Below are 23,417 nucleotides of genomic sequence, written 5' to 3' on the forward strand. Positions count from 1 at the left end.
CTCTCTCTCTCTCTCTCTCTCTCTCTCTCTCTCTCTCTCTCTCTCTGTATGTTTCTTCTACATCTTTGTCAAATAAAAATTGATCAAATGCATAAAAAATACGAAAGAAAAACCGATATCCGTTGTAGTTTTCTTTTCAATTCTGTTTACTATTCGGGGGAATTCTTTTAAAAATCAACCAAACTGGCATAAAAAGTGATACATATTCAAGTCACAGCGTTTCGATTTTTAAAAGAATTCCCCCGCGTTAATTGCCACTGGCGACCAATAAGCCTCACTCAATTTGGACTGTTTATTATATTTTCATGCGAATAGTTTTGCCCGAACAAGACGCGACTGAAACGGAGTTCGTGGTACCATTATCGAATTCGGCGTATGCTAAGCATAATCGATCGCCGTGCTCCACATACATACATACGCACGAGCGCGTATCACGCACGACGAACGCACGCACGCAGAAATATGCGAGCGTAAAAAAAAGACCAAGGGAACCGTCCGTGTGAGCCAACGTACGATCGGCACGTTTATCCTAATTAATTACTGCAGTTACCGCTCATGTTACAGGCTGCGAGTTGATAGCGCTTATCGTGGAGGGAGAAATAAAAGATCGGTCGATCGAGCCGTGACGCGACTCGACATTGCTGGAATTGATAATATACACACGCGACGTAACATTCCGATCGCCGCTGTAGTCAATTGCCGGGCAATAGATCGGTGAGGAGTCGAGATAGCTGGCGCTGAAAATTGGATGTTACGATACAGAAGCGACGTCCTATCGACGTATCCTAGCAGGAAACGTGCTTCCCGCGGGAAATAACACACTAGTGAGCTTTTACTTATCTTTTATCTCACTTTCCTGAGGTCCGCCTAATAAATCGCGGGATATTCTTAGCATAATAAAATAATAATGTACATGTATTTTTGGAGCATGAATGCAGATAAGATCATTGTGCAGAGATATATGAATTGTCTAGAAAAAGAGGCGCAATAAAGTTGAGGAAAGTCCTTTATTACGAGACAGGATTCCGGTGTGACAGGTTTTCAACGTCCAAATTCAGTGACAAATCTTTTCTCGCAACGATCACACGATCTAACAATCAACGGTGGAACCAACAGACGATGCCTATTAATTTAGCGGAAACTCCGCTGTCTCATATTAGGAACCTATCTCATAATACGGGACTTTCCTCTATAATAAAAAAAAAGAAATACGAAACGATGCCTACTAATTTAGCGGAAACTTCGCTATCTCATATTAGGAACCTATCGCATAATACGGGACTTTCCTCTATAATAAAAAAAAATACGAAACTTTACTACGTAATTGAAAATCGCATTTCGTTTATTTAAGGGTCCTGACTTTCAATACAATTTTGCTGAAGTAATAAATCGCCGAGAGCTCATTGCTTTGGCCATTTCTTTTCCGTCTCAAGGGAGCCTATTAACGCATAGCGCTTGCGAGAGATCAGATTTCGCGACGCTTGTGAAAACTAATAAGATACGACGGATGCACGAACTTGTCTCGAATTAACAGCTTATTACATCGTAAGCTAATTGTCAGTATTCGCAGCACGCTCGTGGTACTTTATATTTTTTTCTAACGTATTGAATATACAGCAATACAATTCGTCTAATTTGTAATATACATCGTAAAATTATGCGCGAAACAAAACGATGCAATCGGGTTTCACCAACGTCGCTTAACTCTAAGCTTTATTCGTTCTTTGTCTCTTACCAGCTAAAGTACACTGAAAAGAGACAAACGTGAATTAAATTAACAATAAGATTAAAGTTAAGCGCCCGGCAAGACCGGGGTCTAAGTGAGTGATTGAATGATTTTGACGAAATTCTCCGAGTATAATTTAATCAACGATTAACTCGCCAAGGGAGTAATATCTGTATTTTGCTTCGACTTATTAATTTTTCGTTTGATATGAGATAAAAGAGTTAGACAAATTGTAAGACTGACGAGTTGCACGGAAGATCGTGGGAAATTTTGCTTCGGGTTACTGCAGATTGAATAGATTGTCGATTATTTCTCCCAATGCAGATTAACTTTCATCTCGATTTAACTTACTCTAATTCTCAAAACTTAAGAGAGATAAACAGCCAAGCTTTGTAAGATTAAAAAGTTAGTCTATACGAATCGTCCGCAGTTTGATCGAAGTCGCCCTTAGCAATAAATCAGACTGCCAAGAAAAAGCGCCAAATTTTCGATCACGCTGCGTAAAACGAATTTTCAGCCTCGGTGAAAAGCTGCTATTGTTCCACTATGGTAAAGAAATATTTTTTTACAAAATGAGAAAATAATATCGAGGCAATTTAATACAGGTTAAACAAATCGTGATGGTGCGTTTCTCCGTGCTCCAGAAGACCAGATAATGACAATTATTGATTATTCGTACATCCCTTGTAAAAAAAAAATAAAACCGTGCCGTTGCGCAACCAAGAGTAATCTTCGATTACACGCGCGGGGTGTCGTCAATCATTCCCCCATGTATATGACCCGATAAAAGTCTAAAGAGTCTATAAACGCATGGATCGAGGCGTTAACGACCCTATGTGTACATACATAGACGCGCGCCACTCCCGCGACAAAGTTACATTCGATTGTTTCGCCGGACGGTTACATTACGCTCTTACCGTAAATGGACCCCGCGTGAAGATAAATCAGCAGCAACGCTACCGCGAGACGTGACATTCTGATGCTGTTTCGCACGAATTTGCGCTCGGTGACTGTGACGACGAGTTGCACGAGTACAACGACGAATCTCACGCAACTACCTGCCGACTGCACCACTGCACCTTACGACACTGCACGGCCAGCCCGACGCGAATTGCGAATTGTGAAATGGCTGACTAGAGAAGTGGTTTTAGGGCGCGTTTCCACTGAGCGCGTCACGCGACGCCGCCAATAGACACTTGACCACAGTTCAACGTATTTTTAAATAACTCCTATATGTAATCGTTTGCATTTTGTATGGAGACATTTGAAGTGCAATTGAAAATGTACATACATAAACGCGTCACGCTCTATAATCCAATGAGCGTATAGCTTTTATGGAATAGCCTTAGGCTGGATTCACATGGAGCGTAACTTGCGTAAGCGTAACCTGCGTATCACCAATCACAGAACTATTTCAACGGAATTATTGAAACGGTTCTATCAGAATGACCCTGTGATTGGTGATACGCAGGTTACGCTACGCAATTTACGCTCCATGTGAAAGCACCCTTACAACAGAGAGAAACCTGCAACCTATCACACAATGCCAGGCAACAGGCAACAGGAACAGGGAATAGAATTTCTGCCGCGTTGGATTGGCTGGAAGAAAATTTCCGACGAATCCAACGCGTCAAAAATTATATTCCCTATTCTTATTGCCTGTTGCCAGGCATTGTGTGATAGGCTTAACAGCCTGAAAAGACGGAAAATACCAACTAGCAGTCCATGATTATACATACAGTCAAAAGTGGTCTGTTCGCTCATATAACGAAAATTCAATAATTCTGGATTTATCGACATTTCATGCACATAGCACGGAACACAACCAAAACCTGTCCATTTGCGTTATCCGCTTGGTCCAAATGTGGACATTGGCTACGTAGTTCATGTCCACGTTTTCAATGTCCACAATGTCCACGTATCGTATTTGAGGATCACGTAAAACCGGGCCGTGACAGCTCTCAGGCTTCTCTCTGGTTCTAGCATTGTGGACACAGACCTTAACAATATCTTTGGCTGCTTAAAAGATGAATTATAGATTGAACGATAAATATAATTACAAATTAAACAATAAAAATATATAAATTACAAATAAGCACCCTATAAATCAATTTCTACGGATGTAAACTTGACGGCTGAACATTCCCAGATGTAAGTTCGTCTAGTTATGTCGCTGACGTCGCAAATGGCGCCAAAATTAAAAATAGAGCCGAGCTCTCGCGATTACGAAATTGAAGAAAGTATTGCTCTTTTAAGGTCTGTCTCATCAACGTCGTTTAACTTTAATTTTGGCGCAACTCATCCCTTATCTTTTTCTAATTGTCCCCTTAGAAAGACGTAAAGGATAGGCTAAGCTAAAATTAAAAAGAAACGTCGGTGAAACCGGATCTAAAACAAATTAAACTTTAAATGTATAGTATAACAAAATCTTTGTAACAATTTATTATAAGGTTATTTGTTAATTTTGATATGTGTAAAAACGTTCATTGTATCATTTTTTGTTCACATTTTATATTTGATCATAAATTATTGATCCATTCCTGTAAAATTAATAATGTAACAAATACCAAGACATACAATAACCATACCAACAACAGTAGCCTCATAATCTAAAAAGTGATGGAACGATAAGTGTATAAAATAATAAATGCATACATAAATGCATATAAAACTATAAAAAAAGAATATCACGATACAGAACTAATGATATTGTAAGCCCACGTACAAAAGTATAAAATGATATTCAGCAAAAATAATGCATTGTGTAAATAATTAACTGAAATATCAATGTTTCGAATCTTCGTTGATGACATCAGCTACGATACGACCCATGACCACATCATCATTCAATACAAACGAATGCTGAAGACCACGCTGACATAAATGGGCATTCAGATCAGGATACTTTGACTTTATGTTTCTAAAATACTTCACTGGGGCCCAACCGTCACTGGCACCGTAATACAACCAAAGTTTATCAGTATGTTTCGATATAGTCTCATGATCAGCTTCTCTGACATATATACTCTCTTCCCTGCCAAGATTAATTATTCTACGCAAGACCGATGGATTCAGCATTTTTCGAACCGCTTCAACGGATTTGGCTGGAATACCCCAAAATAGACCGAAAAGACGTATCATAAATGTTTGTAGAGTTACTGGAAACATCGACGTGAAGATCCAAGACAGGAAAATAATAACTGGTGCTGCACGTGACACCTGAAAAGAAAAATCTAATATTAGAATCGTGGAAAATAATTATCATAATGTTTCATAGATATGAAATGTCACATGCAAAAACGTACAAAATTGTTAAAGAACATTCCATTAGGGGTCTCCGCCATGTACTCTATCGTAGGGAACAACAGATAGCATCTCCGTATCCTTTTTTCAATGTCGTCGTTCTTGAGCAAATTCAGTACAAACCAGGCACCTATGGAATGTCCAATGATATGGAGATGCGCATCCTCTGGAATGTATCTTCGTATGAACTCAATCTGCCAACATAAAATCATAGCCGTGCCACGTTACTACGAGAGATCGGGAGATTAATAAACAGACTTCTTCAATTTCCAAGACCGCGAATACCTTGTGTTGAATCTGCGCCGTCAGACCGTAGCACTCTGCCCACTTGTCGTCGCCGGGCATGGCGATGGCCAGGTTCTCTGGTGGTTGTGCGTGTCCACCGTGCCCGATGATCCACACGGGCGTGTCCGACGTTAATCTCGAATTGAGCTCCTGGATGAAGCCCTCGTAAAATTGCGGGATACCTGGATTCCCGGGAATGATGAGGACTACCTTCTTGCTGGAATGCGGCAGCGGGTCCTCCTCTATCCAACGACCCTGCGAGATCACCTCGGTCTGCACCTGGTTGCACGTAATCGTAGCTCGACGCATCTTTCTTCTCGAACGACACCAAGTTGCTTCGCGTTTCGTATCGGCTTGCTCGAATCGACAAACGCTGGCCTTTCGCGGTATCGTCCGACGTGTCACACACAACAACAGACAAAACCAGGTCTTATCATGGTTCAATCACGAATGCGGAACGTGAACTGTATAATATGGTATAATACACGATTACGTGGAGCATGTGACATACCTAACTAGAATGGAACAAGACGCTCATCCACGTGAGCCGAAATAGCTCAGTTGGGAGAGCGTTAGACTGAAGATCTAAATGTCCCCGGTTCAATCCCGGGTTTCGGCAGAATGTTTTTTTTCCCCTTAATTCTATATCCTTAATCTGCTGAATCAGGAAGTAAAGCCGATATGATTTTGTCGGTCAATTTTAATTTTTTTTTGTAATTTACGAGACCCTAAAAATTTGCCGCGTCCATCGTCGCGTTTCTACTTTTGCTAATAAATGAACACGATTACTTACATACTGCATATACAACCATTTTGTAGTCTAACGCGATAATTTCATTGTTGCGCATTCGATTTATTGAATTAATTTTGACAATGGTCTAGGGCCGGTATTCATAGTCGGATCTAATATTCAAGACTGTCTTAGGGTCATCTTTAGATACTCCGTAGCCAATAAAATGTTCCGTACTGCAACTTTAGATAAATTCAAGACTGTCTCGAATAATAAGATCCGACTATGAATACCGGCCTAGGTACGTATGTTATTTAATGTTGTCCCAAGAATGTTTTCTTATATCGATAACTTTTTCCATGAAATTTTGAAATACAGCAACAGAGGACTCTGCCGGTGTGACGCTCTTGAAATCGCACTCGAGAGCTAATTTTTTAAATCTTACTCGAACTAAAATTACAGGTGCACATAAATGATTGAGGTTAGGTAACCTCAATCATTTATAAAGCGATAGTTTGAATTTCTCCTCGTCTTTTTTATACAAAGTTGACTGTCCCTGGTTTTGTCTTTATGCGTACTTTAATCGTGTGGAAGAATTTTGCAATTTTATAAAGCCAATTTCAAATTTAGTTATAACTACAAATTGAAAATTTCAAATACCAATATCTTTTTTATTAGACTTCTGAACTGAGTGTATGAAAATGTTCTGCTGTGCGGTCCGCAACTTATCCTGGTATGTATTTTGTGCATAAAAGCTAATAAAAAGAATTACAAGCGCACAAACTATATTTGACTGTGTCGGTAAAAAAGATGGCTGAAGGATCCTCTTAATAAAAAAAATATTTCTCGATGCATTAATATTAATATTGTCGTCGATTCATTGAAACATTAAGATCCAAAATGATGAATTGCGCTTACAGTCCGAAAAACACCAGGACACCTAAAATTGGAACGTCCGAGGAGTCTCAAAATTTAAGAAATTGCAGACTCAAGGTTGTTCAATAATTTGACAGCTGAAAATTCTTGATAAATAAAGATCTCAACGTCGTGAAATCTTAATTTTCTTAGCTACGTATTAGAACGGACCTCGGATATTAATCCGAGAGTCGAAACACGACGAAGATCTAGAGACGTAGTCAAGAGCGGATGTTTCGGTCGGATGTTCGCATTATAACGAACGCCACCGATCGCTTCCCAGACCGGACACGGGCATCGCGACCGGCACCGCCGATCTCTCGCCTGCCGTTTCCGGTTGCGCGGAAAACGGTGAGGAACAGAACTCGGGAATAGCCGGCGCCGTGGCGCGGCCAGCCGTCGCGACCGCGTCCCGTAGCCGTGCTTTCCATCGGAAAAGTATGGCGGCGGTAATTCGAACGCGCGTCATACAGTCCCGCGAGTGGAGGCGCACGCGTCATGGCGTTTGATCGCGCGCTCGCGGGGCGGGGCGTCCGGCACTCTCGTGTGCGTGTGGACGTGCACGCGAAAAGCGCACGGGTCGGCCTCGTTGGCGTGGCGCGCGAAATGTACGAGGAGGGGTGGGAGGAGGGGGGAGTCGCCGACGGGAGGAACCGCCCCCCGTTTGCGGGAAGGCGCCATGCTGACGCGCACGCGACATCCGCGTAATCGGATGATCGCTTCTCCGCGTCGTTTCTTACGCGCGGTAACCCCCGACAGCCTTCGGGGGGGTCTCGTTACTCTCGTTGCGCGACAATGGACGGTACATAGACCTGTCCGCGGCCGCCAGAAACGTTGTCTCGTCTGGGGATAAGAATCGACGGATGCGACGGATGTGATAAATCGTGGGATCAGATCCGCGTCTGGTCAGGTCGGGTTAGATTAGATCAGGTTGGACCGTCTTGCCGCGCCAGGATACAAATTTCTAAAACGACTGTCGTCGTTCGCGCCGTCGTTACCGACGCGTCTTGCGGATGGTGATTCGAGAAGGTGCTTAACGATATCTTGCTTACGCCGTGCAAGATCCTCACATAATGGCTGTAAAGATAAAGTCGCGGTGCAAAACCGCAAAATCAAAGCTCGCACTGAGCGGTACTGTTCCGCGCAGTCGACAGAAAATGTTCTATGTATACGATAAGAATAAATCTACGCAAACTAAGTTTTCGATGAATTATCAAACGTTCCCTTTAAATATTTTAAACCATTATAGGGCCGGTTTTTCCAACCTCTTGGTAAACTAACTAACAGTCAAATTAAAATGTCTATTTTCGTCTAATTTAAAGGAGACACAAAGGCGTTTATATGATTTAACTATTAGTTCACTTACCGAGAGATTGCAACAACTGGCCCATAATAATATTTTACATTGCTACATATTTTAATTTAGTTTACAATTATTTGATTAATTTAATGGAACGCAATAGTGTCTTCTAATTTAGATTCATTCTTATTATTATTGTATTATATTTTTATATAATGTATATTTTTCGCAATAAATTTTCTGCATTAACCGATTAATTAACAAACGTGGCCAGCTTTGGTCGAATGAAATTTGGAATGTTATTATTATACTGGCAATTTGAAGAAACTAATCTTAGATTTATTCATTACACGTTGGCCCCGGCCAACAGATTGCTTAAAGTAGAAACACAAAAAACCGACTGCAATATATTTTAATAAAGGAAACACAAAGAATATTTATACAATTATTTAGGCAGATTAATTGGGCATTCCTTTAGATACGAAAATGCTTTGATTCTCAACGCAAAATCACAAAAATCGAAATATTCGATATTGCCTGTCACTCTATTGTCCCGTGGATGGCTACCCTAACAAGGAATAGAATATAAAATGTCAAGTTGACGCACGCATGTATTTTAATCAAGTGCCTTCCACGAGCTTATTTTGTAAACGCGTCTGTAGAAACGTGGAAAAAGTGCAAGAGATTCGATCGATGAGCGATTACGTGTAAAATAAAATGTATCGTCACAAGGCGATAACGAGTAACGGCATGAATCATCGTGGACATGTGCCGCATTTTGGATGCGTAATCGTATTTATGAATGGAAAGAGCTTCTCTCCCCAACGAGATATCGCATTTTCTTCATTGACTCGGCTCACATAAGAGAACGCATTCGGTTGCCTGGTAATTCAGTTAATCATCCCTAGCATTGTCACAGGACTCGATTATCTATCGATCGAAAAGTTCGGGAAGAATACGCTTATTTCCCAACTGATCGTGGAAGCTGAAAGTTTCTACAAAAACGTTGCAATTATCAGCAGATCTGCCGACTGCCCGCTCTCGTTGCCGGCGAGAGATTTTCGTACAATTAATTACGCCAATGAAATTTCAATCTGACATCGCCGTAGGTCGCAATCGAAGACGGCACAGCAGGTCGAGTCTGCGGAAAGAGGAGGCGCCGACCTTCGGGGATGGAGGCGTGCTCGCCGCCGATGGGCGTTGCTTCGCGGACGAGGCGGTGCGCGTTTACCCCATTCTGGGCAAACCTGCGGCGGGGCCACGGCCGTCCAAGCCCATAGTCCGCAGTCACAATTCGGTCGTTCAGCGGTGCGGACGTCACACCGCTTTGCGTCGCGTTTAAATTTCGATCACCGGAAGTGCGATTCGGCACCTCCGGCTGAACATTCGAGCCGGTACATCCCGTTTTCCCGGGTACTCGCCGAACGCGCTGGTTCCCGGCGATCGGCGAACGCCCGAGATCCAACCCTGGGCGCTTGGACCGCGCCTGCCGAGGAAACTGTCGTTCGTTCGCTCCGATAATCACCGGAGCGGGGTGAAATTGTGGTTACGACACTGTGACACTATCCGCGGGTGTGCGTTGCTCCTTGAGAGAACAGTTTTTCCCGAAAGGAGCCGCTCGGCGAAGCGCAACTTTAAGCTACGCCCGGCCGGCGCGGCGCCTGTATTAAAGGGAGATATGCCCGAAGCAGCGACGGCAATCGACTGACAGCCGCTCCGCGGAACTGGAGCCGCTTCGGAGCGGACTGGTGACCTATGTTCGAGTGATAATCTAATATCGTCGTCCGGTGACGAGATGCAAAGTCGCCAGGACGAATCCATGTAGATCGTCGCGTGAGAAGCGGACTCTCGGGCGGGTGGCTGGTGCGAAATGTAGCTTGCGAGACATCCTCCGCGCTTCCGCGAACGGAAGACGGCGATCGGTTTGTTGATTCTCTCCTATATTGAGGAGGATCGACCCAAACACGCTGGTCTCTCGTCCTCGCGTTCGTTCACTGAGTACCGGGGCCCCCGGTGCGATACCCAGGGCTCGGCAGGCTTCTACCGGCGCTAGAACAGAAACGTCGGGAAAAACGTCCGCGACGCTTCCGTGATGTGCCTGTGAATTGGATACTGGGAAAAAGGACTCCTCTTCCCGTCGCATCAGGATGACGAAACGCTGTCTGCCGGACGCGTTCGACTAGTCGTCACAGTGGAGTTCTGCTTAATCGCAGGTAATTTCCGACGGCGCTCGCACGCCTGGGCTTCTGCGTGACGGATGCTCATCTGAATCCCAGTCTGCGTTCGAGACAGTTCCCTAATTGAGCATTTTTCGAAATATTCGCATGCTCACGTCGTCCGCGCAGATTGTGAACTGGAGGATGTAGGCTGGTATAATTAGTTGCTCGTCACTGAACAATGGCATGTACTGAATGCGATAACTGCGTAGCTTTCATCAGTCTTCAGCTCCGGGCTTTTCTGAACAATATTCCCTGCGTCTTACGGGAGCTATTATTATTACGAACTTTCAAGGGAAAATAGCTTGGGAAATTGTCGAGCGAATTGTTACGTACGAAGGAAAACCTGCGGTTAGGATCACTTTTTTTTTCTGTCGGATCTGATGTGCGTAATTATGCGTTTCGCTACAATTCTTTTCGTTTTCGGGATTCCCCCCTGTACAACTAGGACGATTAAAAGAGATTATACGCCTCTCGGTACGCGAAGACAAGCGTAAATGTACTTTCTCCGTCGTCGACAACGATCGATAGCAACCGCTACTTCACACTTAGTAGATATTGCTCCTTTGTCTCGAGAGTGGCAAGACGCAACTTTGGAAATTTCACCATTTTAGTACATTGCTTATTAAAGCGTTCGAATTCTGTCGAAAGTTCCGTAATATTTCAAAGCTGTGCCGATTCAAAAATAAATTCACAAGGATTGATCTGGATCGCTGCTCGTCCTCTTATTCCACTCCTGGTAAATGTAATTTTACATCCACTTGGTGATGTCGACAATTCGCGGATCGTCGAAGTTCCGCTGGCCCGCGAGTATCAACGAAACGAGCTCTGTCCAACAGCTGCGCGAAACAATTTATTTAGACCCGGCCTAGTGAGCGCGATGTCGCAAAGAAGCGAGTCAGCCAAGTCTCCCAGTCGTTTCTCGCTTAGATTTTACAATGGACCGAATGTTTCGAGTACCGATAAGATTCCTAATTCATTCTGAATGTGTATCTCCCGTGACTCTTGAACATTCAGAAAATAGCTCTTGCGGGAAAGGGCAATTGTCATGGAGGACATGGAGGGTCTTTTAAAGATTTTAAACGTCACGAAACACCATGGAGCTAGGTGGCGTGTAAGAATAGTAAAGGACAAGCTTAGAGCGAAAGAGAGAGAGAGAGATGAGTAGCCGAGATAGATTTATCCTGTCCGGGAGCCCAAGTCCCTCGGGGACGGTCAAAGAGCAGACGCAGTAATATAACTCGCGAGTTAACGCGTCTGCAAAAGATTTTCAGAAGTGAGAGTTGTGAAATTTGACGCACAAGACAGCGCGCGAATTCTCGGGGCGAAGTTGATAAAATAATCTGAGCTACTACGAAGAGTGGATTACGTAAGCGGGAAACGAGCCGACATTTGAATGAGATCGGCACCGATAACGGTATCATCTACAGGCGAGGGAGAACATTTGCGGAATGTTGTTGCACGGCACTGACTTAGCCGTAAACAATGCAGCTGTGCTAATAATCAGTTATGCTAATGTTCCGGTATCATTCGTCTTTATCGCACGTTGAGCATATAATCTAATTGAAAAATTTACACTTGCCGAATGAGTATTTGGATTGCTCTTTTCATAATCAAATATTCGATCGTGGCCTAATCTACAACCGTAAATATAATATTCAATCGACGCAATTCAATAAAATTGTAACGAGATAAAATAAGTACATCGTAAAGACCGAGTCGTCGCGATCTCGTTGTAATTTGCGCGTATGAATTTTCATATACGATTATTGTCGAGGGGGAAAACCGCTGACCAAAATCTTGTACACCAATGCCCACTAATGCCCAGTGGGCATTGCTTTATCTTATTATCTTGTTTTATCTTATTTATCTCGTTTTATCTTATTTTATCTTTATAATGCCCCAGCAAGGCTTAATGCCCAAAAAATGCCCAGTAATGCCGCAAATATGTACACCACAATGCCCTCAGCGGTTCACCCCTCGGTTATTGTAGAGCGGCGAGTGACAAGAATCGAAATTAAACAAAGCGACAAACGTCACGAGGTGCCTGTGCGTCGCGTAAGAAAATCGGGAAAAGAGAGATGTAAGAGAAAAGGGCTCGGCTTGTGGCAGTCCGTTTGCCTGATCGAGGGTAAAAATGCCATGTGTCGTGAAAAATTTTGCAGCACGAGAAATAAAAGCGTATTCAAGCGGGCAGGGTTCGGGAGCGAAAACAGTAGCACGTGACTGCGCGAGTGAAAGAAACGGAGTGAAACAAACGGAAAAGAGACGTCACTCAGTCGCAGCAACGTTCTCCTTCATCTTTACAAACCCATTTCTATTCTTCCGATCTGACGTGAATTTATTTACGAAGACTTCCCTCTATATCGGACTACGTAAATCTGACGGATGGGAATACGGGCTGGTGCCTTGAGCAACGGCAGGGCGGGATGAGGGCGAGGAATGTTGGACAGGGGCGGGTAATGTGGGACACCGTCATTTTCGTCCATCTGGTGGTGCAATTTCGCGGGACACCGAAGACCACCTTCGTCTGCGTCTAAAAGATTGCTTCAGTAGGCTATACTTTGACCTGAACCTAATTCCAGCCTTGTACTGTGTCTTTTTAGGAATCTAATCGATACCCGACGCTTCATTTTTACTCGCATCAGATAGAGCGCCCATTCTCAATGCATGCATTAACACTACGTGGAAGAGCGACTTTCTATTTATACAACAAAATGCAAATTGATTGCCGATTAACAAAGTAATTCTTGCCTCTCTTCTACAACGCTCGACGATATGATTCACGGGTCGTGTCGTGTTTTGCAAAAACGCATGCGTACCGACGGCAAACAGCGAGACGAACTTCCGCAACTTCGGGAGTGACTTTCTTTAAAAGGAATACTTGTCTCGCACAGTTGTCCCGATGGAAGCATAAATCTTAACCAGAGAACAATCGGGCTTTACGACATAATGTATAAAATATTCTCCATTGATATATAAATAACATAAAACTGAAAAATGTTCTAATCTTTGTAGAAAATATAAAAATATTGTAAAAGAAAGTTAATCTCTTTAATTACATCTCATATTTTTTTCTTTTCATCTTTGCGCTCTCGCTTAGATGAACAACATTGATTGTAATTTTCATGATAGCTGTCATATAAAACATTTTTACACGGAACAATTAATTATTGTCAATAATAAACATTCGGAAAATCGACGTCTCTTTTATATGGAACTATTGTTAGTAAATGCATTAGAAACGGGAGATAAATGAGCTACTGTTTCCTTCGGTGTCAAGGATATTTTAACGAGATGATTCGCTCTCTTTAGTCAAATGCAAAACACAATTTATCGGCGAGTTCGAGTGAAATAACGTTTCGTCTTAAACCACCGACATACAAATCGCTCCGCTCGATCATTTCCGACATGATCTTATTGCGTAGTATCAATAATTTACTAATCATAGATAGCGTTCGCGTAGACGAAGAAATGTTTAACATGTATCGGCCTTCATATTTGCATGATTACATTTAATACGACTTTAATGTCGAACCGATAAATTTCTGAACTGTGGTCGGTCGCATCTAGCGTTTGTTTTCATGCGGTGACATTAGTGCGTCAAGTCGCAAACCTCAGAGATCTCATATCAAACCAGATATCTCATAAATAAATGTTAATAAAGCACTGGAGGGATACAAGAGAATCTATATGTTTTACACCTCTTAATGAGTGATTACGCAAGCATTTAGCATTGGTAGTTGCAGCAGGGGAGACGGAAAGCCGCAGGAATTCGGCCAAGTAAAGATGTTACGGGGATTTAAATTCCACCAGTCACTCTCTGAAGACTTAAAGGCCCGGCTTTCATTTTCTGGTTACCATTTGACCAAAAAATGTAAAACCGGGCCTAATTGTAACTGACGTATTTTATCAGTCGGACGAATATCATTGAGCGCGTTCTTGCATAATGCACGTCATTGCGCAAAACTCGTATATCAGTCGCGTAAACGATAAAAATGATAAAATTCGGATGCGATAAAAAGGAGCGATAAGAATTGAAAAATCTACAAATTTACGGAGAAAACTGCAACAATAAAGGAAAATTGGGTCTGATAAAAGTATCTTTTCTTACGCGTTCACACAGCCGTAGGATACATTGTCATGCATTTATCGCACGCGCGTTATCGATAAGTATACAGCTGTGATTAGATCATTACATTATCTATCCCAACTTCGTTTGGACGACAACGCTGCGCTTAACGTATATAAGCACAACCGATACATGGGCACCGTGTACACAAGATTTTTCTCAATTGGATTTATTCAGGAAAAAGTTCTAGTATTTCGAAGACGTGAATGCACACGGGCGAAGTTCAATAAAACGTAAATAAGCAACGTAATTTTATCTCAGGTTTTATCAATTTATAGCACGCCTGAGAATATTATATTTACCGAGGATATTTATATTTATATTTTAATGAACTCTAATTAATCGCCGATACGTGTATGCATTTATCAATAACGTGCAAAGTAAGACGCCCGTTCACCTACAAAGGTCGCTTTAAATCGCTCCGTAGTACTTTTTCTATAACACATAGAAGGCTACGAAGAAGCGAGGAAAATGTGGGAAACCGGTTTGTCGCTTTAAGACAACATTATGCGGTAGTGAGCCCGACAAAGTTCTTAGACCAGGTACTTTTGGCGAACTGTGGGAAATAAATCGTTTTCGCGTTACTTCAAGGTTCCCTGAAACCATAGAGTTTCTGTGCATAACAAATTCCCTAAAGAAAACAAAAAGTTTGAGAGAAAAATTTTTAAGCGGACTGTTGCAAAAGATACCATTTTCAGAAAATCAACGCAGAACTTTCGCGATTACATGTTGCAAGTTGCGAATAGCTGCAATGTCGATTTAAAAAAAGCACGAAACGTATTACTGCATCAGAATCAATTTCAGACGCCGTTGCAGTCTCATATAATACTTGGAAAGTAAGGAAAGTAAAAAAAAACACCAGAAAACTTTATTTGGCATTTACCTTCTCCTCCCACCGTCAAGTGTCACAAACACGATTAAATTTTTCATATCGCGACATTTGTATATATACAGGGTGTTCTAGGAGGAAAGGTCAATATTCTGGGAGGTGATAGTGTCGGTCATTTTAAGCAAAAATGTTCATAGGAATATATCTCCCATTCCACACTGTTTCCGAGATAGAGCTATTTGAATGTACAGTTGCGAAATTACTGACAAGAAAGAAATACTACGTACTGTTTCATATTTATTGTTCACGATTCGGAATTCTGCGTGTGGGGAAAGCGTCGAGATTATTCACTCGCTTATAAGACGTATACGTCTTTCAGTTTCAATGATTCTTTTAAACGGCGTCGTATATGTAGGGTGTCCCAGGAGGAAAGGTCAATATTGTGGGAGGTGATAGTGTCGGTCATTTTAAACAAAAATGTTCATATGAATATATGTCCAATCCCGCACTGTTTCCGAGATAGAGCTATTTCAATGTCTCGTGTTTTTACTTTTTTTTCTGTACACTTCACCCTTCATCCAACCTTATAAACGTCTGCGGGAATTTACTCTTATACGTCTGTTGACTGTCGTGCTGATAACATTGTAAAAATGATCAAAATACCTCGCGTATTCACAAATGTCGAATACGCAGATATGCTGTATGTTTGCGGTTTCTGTGATGGTAGTGGTACTGCTGGTGTTGAAGAGTACCGTCGACGCTTTCCTACACGCAGAATTCTGAATCGTGAACAATAAATATTAGAAATAGTACGTAGCATTTCTTTCTTGTCAGTAATTTCGCAACTGTACATTCAAATAGCTCTATCTCGGAAACAGCGGGGAATGGGACATATATTAATATGAACATTTTTGCTTAAAATGACCGATACTATCGCCTCTCAGAATATTGACCTTTCATCCTGGGACAATCTGTATATACGACGCCGTTTAAAAGAATCATTGAAACTGAAAGATGTAAGCGAGTGAATAATTTCGAACGTGCCATTGTTCCAATATGGCTTTCTATTTTTTATATCTCACGGCCAGTTAAAGATCTCGCGGTACATATCTGTTCGGAATGCAATTCGAAACGTTACCGAAATATATACTTGACGAGCTTTTTAAAGATTTTCGCCGCTGTTGATGCATAATCCCTCCCGAAAAAGTCGACTCGGCCCAAGATCCTCGCCCCGACCATATCAATCGTTCGCTGCCTGTCCCGTGTCGGGGTAAAGTGGCGTTTATTTGGCTTCGACGACTATCATTTCGAGCGTTCGTTACCGAGGAGGACCGCTGTCGAGGTGCGTGCAAGCAATGTTCCGCCTACTTTGCCGGAGGAGAATGTTCGGAGGTCTCGCACGACACGGAGCGAGCGAGCGAGCGAATGCGTGAGTGAGCGAGTGGCTCGCATAGTCGCCTCGCGAATCACGTACATTTGCCTGCCTGGCTCGCTCCTTAATGCGATCGGGAAGTGCACTTTCGCGGAATACGAGAACAGAAGTCGTTCACGACGACGATCGTCCCCGTCGTCGATTAATGACGAATGCTTAACGAGCCGCGGAGCGCGAGGGACACGAGGGGAGGATTCCGGCGCACGCTCTCGTACGTAAAACGTAGGGAAAGGTAATTCGATCCTTCGGTGCTAATGCCAGCAAGTTTTACATTTGTAAGAAATCATTGTAATTATCGTAAATATTATAATTACAAATTGTTACAATGCTACGAATTAGTTCAATTTTCCTCTATCGTCTTACGGTATCTTTGTTTTTCCTTGATTTAGGAGAATTTAAACACAGATTTCTTTTTGCAGCCTAACAATTGTCGTATCAGGACTTACGAAGACTTGCTATATACTATACATTTAATTTTGCTCCTAAAGGTATATCTGTGACAAAAAGTTAACACAAATGAAAAAGAAACAGCTGCACAATTGATTAACACTAAAAAAAACCAGCGAACTGTGCGTTTTGAAAGTAAAAGGCCCTTGTTCCAAAATTCCTCAAAAGTACGCACAAATTTACGGATCACCTCGGCGTTTCGTAAAACGTAGCTCGCTTAGACGAGTAACGTTTACCAAAGTATGAATTTTAATTTCACGTTTTTCCACGGCGTTCCGCTCTCGTCGAACAATAGCGCGTATTTGAGACGATCCGAATTACGAGGAGTAAGAGGACTCGCGCGCGAGTGAACGCCTACCTTCGAGCGGGCGAGCGAGTGAGCGGGCGGTCGAGCGCACGTGTTTAAACTCACACGCGAGCTAGAAACAGAGGCGCAGAGGCGAAGAGACGTGGCGGAGCAGGAGGAGAGAAAGGAGGAGGAGGAGGAGGAAGAAGAAGCGGGACCACACTACGCTCTTACCTACGCGCATCACGTTGCGTGTAGGACCAGCGCGTCGCGAGTGCGTTTCATGTACTCCTCTCGTCCCTTTTGAATGATGTGACCGCTGGAGAGTGCCGTGAGGGGAAAGATAGCGAGTGAACGAGAGAGAGAGAGAGAGAGGGAGAGAGAGGGGGGGGGCAGAGAGAGAGGGACACGAGGCGAGGCCTTCTCTCCTTTGTGCCTTGAACCGGTCGCCTTGCCGTCTTAGCGCCGTATTGCGAAATTTCGTCCTATCAGCTTCGCGAAACAGGTTCGCGAAATAATCCACGTCGCTCTGCAGTCCGTAGGTGGCAAACGCGATTCTTTTTGCTCGTGTCACGGAGGATATTGTAATTTACATGTAGTAATTATTTTCACATTGTATATTAAGGCTGTAATTCTTCAAGGTGGGAAATTGTCGAAATGGACACTTAATGCGTGAGTTCGCCTCATTTGGATTCTTTAAAGGTACCGGCATCTCGGACAAGGAATTCGTGAACTTAAAGTTCAGGTAAATCTCGCCGCAAACAAATCGTGCCATATTTTATTCCAGAGTCAAACGGCGATATTCGATTTGCGGCGTGATATCTCGCTCTGCTGCCAAATTATAATTTCACTTTAAATTAAAAGGAAATTAAAGGGTGTGAGAAAGTGTAGCGAATGAAATATTTCGGAGCCACCTTTTCACGAAAGATCGGACGTTTTCGTAATGCGGAAAGTAATTCTTTTCGATTTACTCAAATCCCTCAACTTTTCACGATGTATTAAACAATTCAGCCGCCGGCGTCTTTGTTCACTCGGCATTTTAAACGCGACGATATCGCCGAGAAATACATGTCAATTTTAATCGCGCACGTCGGGCGCATTGAGAAATATAGATTATAACGTCGACGAAAATAACCATCATGATTACAGTTATCGCGGTAATTTGTCCACGTTATAGACGACCGATACATCATAGTTCTCGAAGAGTATCCCGTATCCTCGAAGATCCTTGCGCTCTTTAAACCGAATTCCCAACTGGGAGGAGCACGGTATCGGCCAAGTATTCGGACGAATTCTACGAGACCACTCGGTCCCCGCATTTGGATCGTCTACTATACGCCACTATCTCCGTTCGTGGACGCGTTCGAACGCGAGCAATTTACAAAATTTATGGAAACCATTCCGCCCCACCGTCTCGATCTTGATTTTAGAGTCACCGGTTCAACGCGCAGTCAACCGAGTTGTGACCATGACGTAAGTCTCGCTTCCTGTTTGCCCGGATCGGCCTGACACCAGCACGACCACTGCTCGCCTCCTGGCCTCCCGTTTTTTGCATTGCTTTCGACGTATTTGCAATAACCTGCGCCGCGAACGCCTGTCACCTTCGGGAGCTCAATCTTCCGCGTCTAGTTCAGGATTTTAATCTTCTTAACCGAGAGGCTAGAAAAACCTCGAGGAGGATACATAAAACCAGATGTACATACATTTTTATGTTACCGTTTTTGCTACCTGTACAACCTCGTTCGATTCCTTCGAAACAATACGCAAATGTCGCAGACGTAAGAAGAAGAAAGTTTAACAAGGTGATTTTTCCTCGTAAAATTTGACAATTTTGAAGCCCACATTTTTCTTAGGATAAAGTTGAAAGTACGTAACTCTCCATTGTACACTCGAGATTAAATCCCCTCTAATCGAGACTCGACAATAAATGCACTAAGGAATGACAAATCCCGCGAAGTCTGACAATAGGAACTCGGGGTAAACTGGACGTACATTCGCGAGCGCGCCCAACAATTATTTCATATCCGTCGCAGCGGGGGGTGCAAATGGATCCTAACGAATACGGCGTTTTCTCCGGCGAAAATGGAACTCCTAATGATCCGCCTGCTCGCCGGGGGTCGACGGCAAGTACGAGCCGCTAGACAAGAACATTTGGAAAGCATTCGGGCCGCTCGTCCTTCGACCGCTCTCTTGGCCTGGGCCGACCGTCAATCATTTAGGGACACTACGCTGCCTCCTCTGCCTCATCGTTTCCCGTCACTCCTTTGATCCTACCCTATAATATTGTTCCTCCCCTCCTTTGGCTTACTCGAAATGTCAGTTAGCTTGGCCGCTGCTGCGCCATTCGCGCAGATAGGTATACGCTCGCCTCCTCGATTTTCGCCTTCCCGTCGTTGTCGCTTCCGAACGACGATTAACTACTACGCTTTGCCAGCAGCAGCTGCTCCGCTCCTCCTCGTAAAACCGAAAATATCAGCCAATTATCGTATTTCCAGGCAACGACGTTGATAGCGCCTCTGAGCGTCGGTCTTTTCGCTTTTTTCGGAAGTTTCGACTCGTATATGCCCCTCAAGCCCGCGCCCAAGTAAGACGTGGAGAGAGGAAGCGAGAAGAAAGGAGGAAGATGTGGTGGGAAAGAGAGAACGTTAAAACGGAGTTGCTACACGGAACTCCAAAGTTCCCGGACAGTTTTCCCGACTGACAAACTTTTTCTCTTTCTGACCTTCGCGAGCTACAACCTTTGTAATGATTATTAAGGTTTCGCGAAAAACGCGCGGAAACAAAGAGGAGACGAAGAGAAACCGGTATGCGCACGGAAGAGAGTATAACTCCGTTGATTTATATTATAAAATACTTAGCGATTTGCCTTTTAAATAAAAAGCTTCGTTAACTGCAATAGAAGAAGATGATGAGATGCAAGAAAGTGACACGTCGATTGTTACGTCTACTTCGTTATATTTTCGGGACGTCGGCGTTTATCGGTTTAACCCTTTGCGGCCAATTGTAAGAAAATACATGTTTTGTTTTAAAGAGACACATTCATTATACATACAAAAACTGTCAAATATACGAAAGAAAATTTTTTTAATTAAAAAAAATAGTATTAACGACATTAATTGCTGTATCTTTGTAAAATATTTAATTACGTACCTTACGATCGTAAAAATAGCGACGGGAAATTCAAAGAACACGACAGCTCGCAGTGGTTTCACAGCTAAACCACTGGAACGCAAAGGGTTAATGTTAATTCTGATAAGCTCAATTCATCTTCTTCGTCTTCTCCGTCCACGCTTTACGTAGCAGTGAAGTGCAGAAAAAAAAATAGGGCGAATCCGTAACTCACGATTTAGTTAATTTTACGCCGTCCGCCCGACTAATCTTGGAACGTTATTTTGTGGGGCAAGAGATGCAAATTGCATTATTACAATGATTATTACCGGATCTTCCGAGATGTAGGAGTACAAAAGTACCCTCGGAGAAATCGATAAAACTATTCGGCTGCAGCAACGACGAAAGTCGCAAAGCGATATTCCGGACGCTCGGCTATAGCGTCGATCTGCAGACAAGCTTAACAATAGTTTCACCAATTTTAAGGGATATTTTCAATTGGTAGAAAAATGCTAATGATCGTCGCGATCTCTATCGTTAGAAACTTTTTGGCGTTCGAAGTAAAACTTGCAGAAGAATTTGATAACAATCGATTCAATTTCGAGGAACATCTTCGCTTTATAGAAGTAATAATGAAATGATCGAAATGAAGTTCAGTTAAAATAAACCGAATTGATTCGTTGCCTGTTTGCGTTTCCTCCAGGTTTAATTTGGAACTTCTTAATCCTCAATATCGAATAACCCATATCGAATGATTCGCTCGTTAAAATATCTGACCGGTTTCTTACAATTAGTTCTGTATTCAGGGATTCCGATACACCCTATCGAGTATCTACACACAACGACGTACAGAGCGATACGTCATAACCAACTGTGTAATCTTATTTCGCACACATCAACGAAACAAAACCTCGCACCCGCCGGGATTAATTTCCCCCCTAACTGACCGTATTCGCTTCATCCGAAATAACAAGTGCGCCCAGTTGGCTAGGTGGTTGCGCTAAAAATTTGCTCTATCGACTATCGAGAGGGAGAAGGGGAGCCAGCAACAATCGACCTGCGCGTAACGGAGCGGGAGAATATGAAAGAAAGGACGAGGGAGAGAGAAAGAGCGGCGCGGGCAGGAGAGACGGGAAGGGGCAGGATGGAGATAGCGCAGGCATGCAACAAAAGTAGATATCGCAGCATGATATCGCCCGAGCGCGCTTGCTACGTGTGCCAGAGGGAGAAAGAAACGAGAGAGAGAGAGAGAGAGAGGGGGGGGGACGAATGCAGACTGCGAAGAGCGGGGCCAGGCTCTAGTCGGAGGGGCAGGACTCGCGAAGAAGGGGCCTACAATCGCTACGGTGTATACCGAGGGTTCTTGTGCAGAGGCTCTGCAATTTTTTTATCGTTTCAGAAGACTTTGAAAAATTTAGAAAATACAGGATTCGAAATATTAAAAAAAAGTCACTTGGAGGACGCGAGAAATTCGGAGGATTCTCCGGCAATTCTGAAGATTTGGGAAATCAAATGCAATACGATACATCGCTGCGATCTATACCGAAGGTTCTTGTGCAGAGGCTCTGCAATTTTTTTATCGTTTCAGAAGACTTTGAAAAATTTAGAAAATACAGGATTCGAAATATTAAAAAAAGTCACTTGGAGGACGCGAGAAATTCGGAGGATTCTCCGGCAATTCTGAATATTTGGGAGATCAAATACAATACGGTATATCGATATAAGGACTGTCTTATTATTGATTGTATTGTAGAGACAATAAGCTATAGTAGAGACAATAAAAATGGTTTTTTTTCTAACAAAATATATCCAAATAATGAAATTATATACTTCTTGATTGGATGTCGTTATTCTTAACTTGCGAACTTGATAAAACTAGAGAGAGAATCTCGTTGAGTATTTTCGACGATTAATCGTACTCTGATATTTCCTAGCAGGGAATCTCACCAGGTCTTCTAAAAAATGATAGTGCAAATCACTGTAAACGCCGCGATATCTAGAACGAACGCCGAAGTGGCGGGAAAGGAAGTACTGGTGTATTTTAACTGTCTACTTTTACTCCTACATCTTTAATGATTCTGACGCCACTCCGGCTATACGCCGCTGCGATCTCCGGTTTTCTGGAAAAAAGGAAAATCGCACGCGCGGCGAGCCAATTTAACTTTGACCCAATAAACCCCATGCCCGCATCGGCATCGGGAAGAGAACCCCAGCAGCGCACTATTCGTCATTAGTCCAGCGTCCCGTTTTTATTAATTACAATTATGCTGCTTTTTTTTTAATCGGCCGCCACTACCGCCGCCGGGAGAGCGCTACCTTGCTCCAAGTCAAGCAATTAAGTGGAATGGCGCAACTGCGTGGAGTAACCTAGTTGTGTGCCTTATCTCGCATCGGCGGCGTAGCGTGCGAAACGCGTGTATCTCGTTGGCGCCATCTTTTTTCCCCTTGCGACCGACCGGGCGACCGTTCCCGCGATCATGGATCGTTTTAACCCCGTTCGCTCGCTCTTACTTCGCGGCGATGCTCCTCGATGGGACATCTTTCCCCGACCCTCCCAGTATTATTGCCTTGCCGAATAAACCGGCAAGTCTCTTTTCAAATCAATTGTCGATGTTCGCTATCGATTTTTCCCGACGAAAGATCTTGAGAATTCAAATGGTGCGGTAAAATTGATAATCATATTCAGCTGGGACCTAAGCTAAATCGAT

The 23,417-nt window shown here is 43.2% G+C and overlaps 3 protein-coding genes and 1 non-coding gene across 6 annotated transcripts in view; 2 read left to right on the plus strand and 2 right to left on the minus strand.

The window, feature by feature from the left end:
* LOC105561218 overlaps positions 1 to 2,847 on the minus strand; it is an 8,614-nt gene extending 5,767 nt beyond the window's left edge. The window contains exon 1 of the mRNA XM_012010999.1: positions 2,644 to 2,847. Within this exon, the coding sequence (XP_011866389.1) occupies positions 2,644 to 2,701 (58 nt within the window). The 5' untranslated portion in view covers positions 2,702 to 2,847. The remainder of the gene's footprint in view (positions 1 to 2,643) is intronic.
* Positions 2,848 to 4,220: 1,373 nt separating this feature from the next.
* On the minus strand, positions 4,221 to 5,815 carry LOC105561219 (UPF0554 protein C2orf43 homolog). Its single transcript, XM_012011000.1, has 3 exons — positions 5,315 to 5,815; positions 5,032 to 5,223; positions 4,221 to 4,945 (listed from the first exon to the last, which is right to left on the minus strand). Exons 1-3 carry the CDS (start codon positions 5,621 to 5,623, stop codon positions 4,511 to 4,513), a joined length of 936 nt encoding a protein of 311 aa, XP_011866390.1. The 5' UTR covers positions 5,624 to 5,815; the 3' UTR covers positions 4,221 to 4,510.
* Positions 5,816 to 5,860: 45 nt separating this feature from the next.
* Positions 5,861 to 5,933, plus strand: Trnaf-gaa. Its single transcript has one exon. It is a non-coding gene; the product is annotated as a tRNA-Phe (tRNA).
* A 2,697-nt stretch (positions 5,934 to 8,630) lies between these two features.
* The window catches only part of LOC105561220, a 57,867-nt gene continuing 43,080 nt past the window's right edge, over positions 8,631 to 23,417 (plus strand). For all 3 annotated transcript variants that reach the window (XM_012011001.1, XM_012011003.1, XM_012011002.1), the window contains exon 1: positions 8,631 to 10,472. The gene's annotated coding sequence lies outside the window, so the exon portion shown is untranslated. The remainder of the gene's footprint in view (positions 10,473 to 23,417) is intronic.

The sequence above is a fragment of the Vollenhovia emeryi genome, unplaced genomic scaffold (assembly GCF_000949405.1).
Source record: "Vollenhovia emeryi isolate VEMERY1.0 unplaced genomic scaffold, V.emery_V1.0 DF939209.1, whole genome shotgun sequence".
In the NCBI taxonomy this organism is placed as follows: Eukaryota; Metazoa; Arthropoda; class Insecta; order Hymenoptera; family Formicidae; genus Vollenhovia; species Vollenhovia emeryi.

What these genes read in the sequence shown, in the direction of transcription:
- LOC105561219 (XM_012011000.1), bottom strand. Translation starts at nt 5,623, where the DNA reads ATGCGTCGAGCTACGATTACGTGCAACCAGGTGCAGACCGAGGTGATC. An exon ending in CGGCGCAGATTCAACACAAG is followed by an intron (nt 5,224 to 5,314) that starts GTATTCGCGGTC and finishes TTATGTTGGCAG; the next exon opens with ATTGAGTTCATACGAAGATA. An exon ending in GAATGTTCTTTAACAATTTT is followed by an intron (nt 4,946 to 5,031) that starts GTACGTTTTTGC and finishes TTTTCTTTTCAG; the next exon opens with GTGTCACGTGCAGCACCAGT.